At 44.4% G+C, this 10207-nt stretch overlaps 1 protein-coding gene across 1 annotated transcript; it reads right to left on the bottom strand.

The window, feature by feature from the left end:
- Nucleotides 1–583: 583 nt before the first annotated feature.
- On the bottom strand, nt 584–7786 carry LOC101881034 (probable G-protein coupled receptor 83). Its single transcript, XM_005148248.3, has 4 exons — nt 7405–7786; nt 4946–5071; nt 2763–2896; nt 584–2281 (listed from the first exon to the last, which is right to left on the bottom strand). The coding sequence occupies exons 1-4, from the start codon at nt 7780–7782 to the stop codon at nt 1657–1659; spliced, it is 1263 nt and encodes a 420-aa protein (XP_005148305.2). The 5' UTR covers nt 7783–7786; the 3' UTR covers nt 584–1656.
- Nucleotides 7787–10207: the final 2421 nt, after the last annotated feature.

Raw genomic sequence — 10207 nt, 5'->3', positions numbered from 1 at the left:
AGAAGTGTAGCAGAGAAGTGGCAATCCCAGTGGTGCACTTTTCCTACCCTGTCTGCTTGGTAGCAGGTAACAGAGAGAGTGAGGTCCCTTCAAGGGGAAGGGGCCCCAGGATATGACTGAGCATCCCAGCAGGAGCGCTTGGGAGAAACGCACAAAAAATCAGCTGTGTTCCACTCATGGAAGTGTTTATTGGAGAATAAGAATTAAATTCAAGTTAGTGTCCATGCTCCTGTCTGGACTGAAGCATCCAGGAGAAGTGCTGCTGAGACCAACAATTTAACTGCATGGAGCAACAACAAAATCCATTGGAATGAAATGGCATTTGTAGTCAGCACACATCCACAACTGACTCCTCATCTGCATAATCATAGCTCTGCTTTTACAAAGGGCTTTTCATGCTGAAAGACGTCAAAACACATGCAAATGTAAGTTTTGGCCATGACTTTGAGACTGTCAGGAGCAGCAGTCTACATTTCCTTGTTAGTAGTCTTGTGAGAGGGAGTATCTCCCTTTCAGAAGTTTAAAGTTGTAGAATCATAGAAACAACCAGGTTGGAAAAGACCTTTAAGATCACCAAGTCCACCACTAAACCATGTCACTAGGGGCCTCATGTACACACTTGTTAAACACTTCCAGGGAGGGTGATTCCACCATTTCCCTGGGAAGCCTGTTCCAGTGCCTGATCATTCTTTTAGTGAAGAAATTGATCCTAATATCCAGTCTAAACCTTTTCCTGGCCATTTCCTCTTGTCCTATCACTTGTTACTTGGGAAAAGGGACCAACCACCTCCCCTCTCCATCCTCCTTTCAGGTAGTTGCAGAAACAGTAAAGTTCCCTCCCCAAGCCTTCTGTTCTCCAGACTAAAAGTTACACAAAACCCACAGGAGAGAGAGGGCCCTTAAGCAGCTGTTTTATTTGGCTGTTATCAGCCCCCCAAAAATGTTGGTGAATCAAATCTTGTTGTATTACAACCATATGGAAATTTTAACAGAGTTATACTGAAGCAAGAGCATCCAGATGAAGGGTATAAATAACGATGGCAAAGATTGCCAGGCTTTTACAAAGATGTAAGCTTTCACAACCACCTCAAGGAAATAATATTCTTTGAAGGCAGCTCAACATTGCCAGACTGCAGATTCTTACAGAAGAAAGTGCTGCTTCTGTAAGGAGTAGCAGAGGATGTACAGTTAGGAAACAAACAACAGTTTTCCACCTGGGAAAGGTAGAGGGCTATAGACATTATTCATCTTGAAGAAATTACAAAGAAATACAAAGAAGGAATTGGCAGTGTTTCTATATGCATTAACAGCTGTCTAGTTTAACGCAATGTTTGTCAGTTGGTGTGTGTTCCCCTTATTTGCTTAGTCTATGAAAGATTTTGTGTGCTATTAGAGAATTCCCTTTATTTTGCTGACTGTTCCAATTAAAAACTCACTCAACACCCCTCATAATGGAGCTCACATGTGGGCAGTCCCTCCCTGGAGATTTTTGAAGACCTGACTGGACAAGGTCCTGAACAATCCAGTTGAACACTGAAGCTAGTGTGGTTTGGGCAGAAGGTTGGACTCGATGATCTCCAGCAGTCCTTTCCAACTAATTCTTTCCTATGTCTCTGCAGTTATAACACAATGCTGCCTGGCCGTCAGATGAAGGCTTTAGTTTTCTGCCACAAATGGCTGAACACTAGATATATCTGTCTTTGCAGAGTTCCTCTGGGAGGATACTCTTGCCTTCTGGCAGACACTGCCTCTTTTATAATGGCAGTTCTCAACCCAGGCATGCCTGAAAGGGGGGGAGATGGACTGCAGAGCATGACTCTGGGCTGCGCTACTTCGCCGGCACACACACAGCAGGGATTTCAACTCAGATCTGAAGTTCTCATTCAACCAACAGTAAATGAAGGGGTTGTAGCAGGTGCTGCTCATGGCAAACCAGTGAAAAGCAAAGTATAGAGCATTGCTACTGTGAATGGCCCTACAGGAGATCAACACCACATAGCAATTCAAGGGGAACCAGCACACTGCAAACACAACCACCACCACCATCAGCATCTTCAGTGTCATCTTTTTTTTCCGTTGATGGGCATAGTATTGCTCCATGGTGAGATCCCCGATGGCATTTCTCAGCCAGAGCTTCTTGGCCACCATGGTATATGTGATGGAGATGACAAGCAAGGGCAGGACATACAAGAGTACAAAAGTAGTCAAATCCAAATACTTCCAGAAAAGATCAGCAGGAGGAGGGAAGCTGGGGAGGCAGACCATTCGTATTGTTCTGTTTCTGATGATCAAAGAGAGAAAGAACTGTCAGTTCCGCTACCAGCTGCACACAACTCCCAGAGGACAAACATCTCAGATCTCACAAGTTTTAGTAAAGGTACTAGTCATTCAGTAACAAGGTGCCACTTTCAATGAAAAAAAAAATGCTTTAAGTTTGACCTTCTGCCCCAGTGAAGATATTTTAAATACATCCTCAAGAAAATAAAAAAATAATCCATATTGACATCTATGCCCTGTAATGACAAAGAGCACCTCTCTTCTGAAGCTCTGAGCTGACAACAAACTAACCTGAATGCAATTTCATTGACTTGCATTGTCCTTCTGTGAGAAACACATCACCTAGTGGAACAGAAGGGAGACTTCTCTGTGTCACCGTACTTTCTTCTTTAATAATATAGGTAGAGATGTGTCCCTTAGAATCTGTGGAGCTTTGATTAAGCTGCTTATGTCACATTAAAAAAAGCACCATGTAAATGTCTTACCCGATATAAAATCTTGTCAAAGTCTGGTAAATGGCATGAGGCAATGAGAAGCAGCTGGCCATAACCCAGATGATAATGATGCAAATTCCTCCTTTCACCATGGACATGCGTGGCTTCAGAGGGTGCATAATAACCTGCAGAGAATTTATACATGAGGATTTATAGTGTCTTCAACTGATAAAAACAAGCAGCAAGCTCTAGGAAAAAAAGACTGCATCTCTGCTTTGTTCATGTCCAGAAGCAAGAATTTCTTGCTGATCATTAATAAGCAAACAGCCAGTGTGCTTTCCAGGACAGCAAGAAATGCTCAACATGGACCTGAAGTTTGGCACAAGTTGAAAGCCAAGAGGCTGCTCTGAATTGTACTCCAGACAAGGTCTCCAGTACAGATGGCAACCATGGGGCTTGCAGCATTTGCATTTGGTGGACACACAGGGCAGAGTGACAAGATATTGGAGAACCAAGGTCGAATATAATCCTTGGCCAGCACAGGACTGACAACCTTGAAGGCTGGTCCTTTTTACATTCACAGCTTACCCTGTGCAGTACTGGCTACAGCATGGTGTACTGTATGCACGTTTGCTGCTAAGGAGGGCTACTTTATCTGACAACCTCTGGGGCACTTTTTGAGCATCATGGTATAGTTCAAAGTACTGCAGCAGCTCTACATCCCTCCAGTGTTAAAACTCATTTTACAGACATTAGAGAGTACAACATCTGGAAAATGTAAGGGTTTGTGTGAGTGTTAAGTGCTACTGCTGGACCCGAGTCCTGAGCAGAGAAACACTCTCAGTGTCACCCATCAGCTTGACTTCAGAGATCATGACAGTGAGATGTCTGTTGAGCTACATGCACTATGGATGATTAGATTAGGCAAAGAAACAATAATTAAAAATAGACCTTTCATGTCATTCAAATGATCTCTTTGTTGAGGAAGTCTTTGGTATTTGGCATGTCTTTTCTAGTCCCATTATAAGTATCTATTTCACCAAGCTTCTACAGCTCCCCTAGAGCACCTGTCTGCTCTGCTACCTCTCAGGACTTATCTTTGCTCAGTGACATATCTTTACTTCTGTTTTTATCTCCTTGGGCCATACTAGCTAATTCAAGTTCTGAGCAACCTACTCCACTGAATTTAAAGGTAGGTATTGTGTTTGGCCTCAAACAAACACTTCTTGATACCTAGCCGTGCCTTGCAATGAACCCAGAATCTACTGATTAAATGAATCATTATCAGAACACTTTGCTTTCAAGAACTACAATATTGCACAAAGGAAGGGCAGACTACCAAACTTTTTCAGTAAAAAAGACAGAAGTGGATGATCTATACTCCATCTGTCACTGTAATTTTCTGACATCAGATGGAGCCTATTCCAGACAATCAGCATGGAATTTGTTATCATTTTGAACTTCATCTAGCCATGTCATTTCTCAGGTGAAGCTGCTTTTCAATAACAAACATTTTAGTGACTCCACCACCACACTCACTGGCTGAGAGCGTGCCTTGCAGGATCTGCTCTCTCAGCGCACAGCATTTATCAGCTTAAACAAACATGACAAACTGCTCTACTTCAAGGAAACCCTTTGGTTTGCACTGTAATATGTAAGGTTTTCCTTGTTGGCATGTGCTGAAAAGTAACAGGGCAGGATGAAGAGAATTTTTCACCTCAAACTGAATATGCTAACATAGTTCTCACTGCTTCCAGTCTCAGGCATCCCAAAATAGTGAGGCAAGCCTAAGAACTGGAAGATTCTTCATAAACTCATGCTGAGATTCTGCCTTGGCTTGCTGGTGCTTGAACCTCAGTATATATTCCTGCTGTGCTTTCAGGGCTGTCCTTGGCAGAGTGACTAAGCTGGGCAGAGACCCCTGGAGATCACCTAGTCCAATGCCCTGTGCACTGCCGGTTCAGCTAGAGCAGGCTGTCCAGGGCTCACAGGTTTTAAGTATCTCCAAGGACAGAGAATCCACAGCTTCTCCAGACAGCCTGTTCCAGTGTTTGGTCATCCTCACTGTAAAACAAAGCATGAGTTTTTTGTCTACTACCACAAAAAGCAGAGTTCTCCCCTCTCTTCCTTGATTCCCAAGACAAACCAGGTTTCCATGTACTGGGATTTCAAGGGGGGTAAACTATTCAGTGCCTTATTTCCTAGCAAACTTAAGGATCATGTGTATCACAAACCTGATGCCGATCCAGAGCGATGGCTGCAAGGGTCAGCACAGACACATGAACAGAGCAGTACTGAACAAACCGGCTTACATGACACATCAGCTTTCCAAAAATCCAGGTACTGCTTACAAACCGCACCTGAAGAACAGACAAAATTGAATCAGAAAGTGTGCATTATCTGAAGAGCATCAAATAGGCTTCCCAGGAGTATGGTAAGGAACAAATGCTTTCATAGTTTCCTTATGCTTTGTAGATGCATTAGTTTTTCTGAGAAAACAGTAACTATGCAAGATGCTTTGAAACAGAGGTGAGATTTGTCACAAGAAATCTGCTTGAGTAGTGCTCTGTGTATGTGTGCTTACATATGTGTGTGTACATGGGTACATGTAACATCGTTCATCTGGAAAATCCTAGAATGGTTTGTGTTGGAAGGGACCTTAAAGCTCATCCAGTTCCAACCCCTGCCACAGGCAGGGACACCTTCCACTGGAGCAGATTGCTCCAAGCCCCTGTGTCCAACCTGGCCTTGAACACTGCCAGGGATGGGGTAGCCACAGTTTCTCTGGGCACCCACAGCTTCTCTGGGCACTCACAGCTTCTCTGGGCACTCTGTGCCAGTGTCTCTTCCCTCGCAGGAAAGAATTTCTTCCTAATATTGAGTATAAATTTATCTCAGCTCCTTGATGTGTCTCCACAGGGAGGAGCAGTAGCTTGCTTTCTTAAAAATAGTTGCACACTTGAATTTGTGGGTGCTGAAAGTTGAATGGGTTCAAAACTTAGAGAAATTCATGGAATAAAAAAATCACTGAGGGTACTGAAATAGCAAGGTACCACCTCTGAGTGAGAGAATGCCTGTCTGTGGAGCATCCCTGCCGGCCTGCCCCGTGTCCATACACTTCCTGGAGCCTGTAGCTACCAGCCACGCTCAGAAACAGGGCATGGAGCTGGGTGTCAGGATCTTGCTTGCACAGTGATGTCTAAGCCCAACTCTCCTCTAAGCACATTTCGTGAGATGCATCAACAGCAATTTCAGAGGTGTCAATTAAGTTACACAGACAGACGAAAATTTTCCCCTCCAGTTGAAAAAGCAACTGACACATCACAGGCTGGGCTGCCCTCATTGATCTGACTGCTGCAGGTACAAAAGCCACCTCCACCCAGGCGTGAAATCCAGCCACTCTTGGGAGGGGAGAGGGGCAATGAGCCTGCAGTGGCAAGGGCAGTGTGGCTTTTCCTACGAGTTCCCAGAGGGTGCTACTTATTGTGGATTGTCTGCAGGAGAAATTATTCCAAATAACAATTGTTCTCTCGCCCCCTTATTATTCCTGACAATGGTTATTCCAAATTAATGTAACTCATTATGGAAGGAAATGAAGCCACTTTGAAATAAAACACATTTACTACAAAACATCTGTCCACACAGAAATTTAGTCAAGTAGCTAGTCTGTTTTCAGTTAATCCAATTAATTTCCCTATAGAGACAACTCCAGTAGTAATGACTCTGTCACTGAATGTGTAGCAAAATGCTGTTTCTTTGAAGTTGATGTAAAGCTCCTTCCCAAGAGATTACAGTTATTTAATTACTTGTGCCTAATGCATGACTATCATGCAGACACACGAGAGGGCACTACATTCCCCTGAATAGATTATGGGATGCAAATCCTGCCAGAGAAAGGAAGAAAAACCCTGTCAAAGAAACAGGATCAATTTAAGAACAGGTGAATTCAAACTGGCAATTCAGGAGCTGCTTTTGGGAGGCAGAACTCTGTGGGCACAGTTTTGTGCAAGGACTGAAGCAGGAGTACATGAGATGCTTTTGAATCAAAGGGCTGTCAAATTCAGCTATACAGAGTGCTACTTACTCATTGTTTATAGCTTGTGACAGTGGGGCAAGTAATGAATCCATTTAACTCTTCCCACCTCTTTATTTTAATAGTTTTTTATGTCTTATATTACTTAGTAACTGAAATAAGCAAAGGACAATCAGCTGCAAAAAGCAGTTCATACTGCCCCAGTGAGAGGCATGTCAAGCCAACACAGCTCAGCACAGACCTAGCAGTTTCCCCTACAATCATCTTCACAAAGACTGACCTCTTCTGCATCACTTCTGTAGGAAATTGGCAGTTAGTTGGACTTTCTAGTGTCAAAATTGTTCCTGCTTCCTTCCCCATTAAAAGACAGATAGCACTTTGACATCTGTGCCTTGGCACTGTCCTGGGAAGAGGGAAGAGGCTGAAGAGAAGTGACATGAGGAGGGGGCACAAGTGTCCCAGCTCTGCTCACTGAGCTCTGCCTGCTGCAAGGGGTGGTGGGGAGCAGGGGACACGACAGCAGCTTGTCCGAGAGGAAAAAGAGAGGGAGACAAAAAGAAACTCTGCTTATTAGCCTGTTCCTGGCCCATTCAATATACGTGCACACAGCTGACAGGCACACACAGACACCACCAAAGCAGAGACAAGTCAAATGCTCACCAGTGTGAAGGGGGTGTTCAGAATGGTGATCATGACATCGGCAACAGCCAGGTTGACGATGAAGAGGCTGGTGGCTGAGTGCATCCTTTTGTTCTTGATCACCACGTGGCACACCAGGATGTTACCAAAGAGTGAGATGCAGATGATTACAGAGTAGGCTAGAATCAGCAGTGCCTTCACTGTCTGGCTCTGGGACTCACCCTTGTATCGGGTCCCGCTGCCGAAGTCCCCCAAGTCCTCAAGGTCCAAGTCACTGTGGAAGAAAGATTTGTTAGGAAAGCCATACAATGCAGAGAAGAAGTTGGTTGTGTTGTGATTCTCTGCTCTCCAGAAGGGCTTGGAGATATACTGCAGTGGGAACCACGTGTGCCTGCTCATGGCTTGGGAAGCAAAGCTCCAGCACTGCCTGTGTCCCTGGGCAGGCTGCTTGTTCCTCCTGCTCTTCTTACTGGCAGCTCAGGTGCTAAAGTCAGTGGTTGCAGGAGGGCACACAACCCCTTGCATTTTAAAAATCTTCCCTATGGTTACAAACTACATAGAAGAGTGGATAAATGGGTCCTTGTTCCTATGCTGATTGCATGTGAGCTTTGTTTCAGGAGCTCTCCAGCTGCTGTTTTTCAGTCCCATATGTCTTATGTACAGAAGCTGACTCAGATGCTGAAACATCAGAGATTCACAACACTTTCTTCTCTGCACCCAGGAAGAAATCCTAGTTAATATTTCCTTTCTGGACACTGTTCTGCTTCTGTCCCACAACAACTTCTTGGAAATCCACTTGATTTGTTTTCTACATAGTCCTTCATCTGTCAGGTATTTTTAGAGCTTGTCAGAATCAGAAAAAGAAGGGCTGCTTTTCCCTTTTCTTTCCATCCTCAAAGTGTCTCTGAGCTATATACACTGAAGCAGCTTCGCTGAGAGCCTGAGTGGTCCCTGCTTTCCCTGTGATATATACCGCCTGCCAGATGACACACCATGTAGGAAATAGCCAATAGCGTATTTCTTCCTCATTTATTCTGAGGTGTATCACAACCACACACATAGACGATGGGAGAGACTGACATGTGCAGATGTAGCAGAGCAGCAAAATAGAGAGAATGAGGATGTGTCCTCGTTTCCCTCATCTCTTCTCTCCTCCTCCGTTCTGTGTACCCAGCACAACAGTTACATGGGGTCAAGCATCTTTACTAATTTGCAGCATCTTTCTTTCTCTCTGTTGCAGAGTAAGCTGAGGACATCTGAGGATTTCTCCCAGCTTTGTGCCTGACACTGTCCCCTTCTTGCTCTCTTATGGCATGGAGGACAGCGTAGAAAAAGTGAAATGAAATGTGAAAATGAGAACAGAATATTCAGGGTGCTGCTGTGTGTCTGGAGAGTCCCTGTGCACTGAGCCAGGATGGCAGGGAGAGCCACAGCAAAGAGCACCAATATAGATGCAAATCCCTTGTCTTCTCCTTCCCTTCCTTTGCAGTCATTTGCAGAGCAGGCTCCAAGCTCAGAAATGCAGATGTGAAGAGCTTTCTGTGCTCTCTTCCTGCAGTGGGCCCCCATAGTCACAGGGGGGAGCATCTGGCAGCACCAGGTGCTGAGCAGGCAGAGGGTCTGAGCAGGGAACAGGCAGGTTTGCATACAGGATTGGAGACAAATGTCAGGTTCCTCTCGGTTTTGACAGACTTGGTATCCTAGCATTTGTTTGGCAACACAGAATGTCTTTTACCATAAGTGTTTTGTACCAGACTTCTAAGCCCTTTCTTAGCATCCCCAGACCCCTCTTTTCTCCCAGCCCACAGATGTCCCATACCTGCACCCTACCCAGGGGCTGAGCCAGGCATGAACTGGCTAGTGGGCCATTTCATCCTCTTCTTCATAGTTTCTACTGTATAAGGACACTAATCACCACAGTTTGGATTTTATTTGGAGGACATCACAGCCATAGAGGTAGAGGGCTGTGGCATGCAGAAGGTCAGAAGCAGGACTCCTTGCTACCAAAGGAGAAATGGTTGCACATCTTCCAGAGGCACAGGCTCTCAGAAATTGCTGCTGATGGCTTGGTTGGTGAATGCCACCATGTGTATGTATGTGTATCTATATACATGCCCGTGCCCTATGTGACACACATGGCATCCCTGAAGCCCCAGAGCAGTGTGGAGCCTTCATTGAGCAACCCCAGGGTAGGTAAACACTCATCAGCATCTCTACACAGAGGCTGTGGGAACATGCAGGGCTTCATCCTTGGGCTCCTACACTAGATGTGCTTATTTGCCAGAGTTCCCATTCACTTTTTTGTTGTGCATTCAAGGGACAACCTGGCAGAACAGCATTTAGGTGGATAAACCTGAGTGGTGCTAAATTCCCCTCTTGCCAAAGGCACACTATTGTATACTCCAGCATTCTTTGCAAAATTTATATATTCTGTCAAAAGTTCAAACACTTAAGCAGTCGCATGATGGTTTGCTGCAGTTATTAGCAGCAAATAACTTATAACTAATAAGTTATTAGTTATACACATTCTGAGTTGCTTCTAATAGACTTCAGTGTTCTTCATGTGTTATAACTTCTGTGCTGTCTCCTCTAAGTCAAACAGAGAAAGCACAGGAGAAATGTATCCTTTCAAGCACATCAATTTGAATTGTACAGAGTGAACCCTTGCTCCTATAGAAGACCTTTTGTTTTCTCACTTTGACACTACTTGAGTCATATTTTTTTTTTTAATTTTTCATTTTCCTGAGATGTTTTAGCATTTTAAATTTTGACACTTTTTGGGCCAAAAGGAAATGTCAGATTGCTGAAATTTGGATTGAGATGA

This window comes from Melopsittacus undulatus, chromosome 6, assembly GCF_012275295.1.
Source record: "Melopsittacus undulatus isolate bMelUnd1 chromosome 6, bMelUnd1.mat.Z, whole genome shotgun sequence".
NCBI lineage: Eukaryota > Metazoa > Chordata > Aves > Psittaciformes > Psittaculidae > Melopsittacus > Melopsittacus undulatus.
This window is presented reverse-complemented; position numbering and strand designations above follow the sequence as displayed.

Bases quoted from the DNA above. Each gene is read 5' to 3' on its own strand.
- LOC101881034 (XM_005148248.3), bottom strand. From the start codon at position 7,782: ATGAGCAGGCACACGTGGTTCCCACTGCAGTATATCTCCAAGCCCTTC. The intron at 2,897-4,945 runs GTTTGTGATACA...AATTCTCTGCAG, and splicing joins TCGCTCTGGATCGGCATCAG to GTTATTATGCACCCTCTGAA. The intron at 2,282-2,762 runs GTAAGACATTTA...TTTGATCATCAG, and splicing joins TTGACAAGATTTTATATCGG to AAACAGAACAATACGAATGG.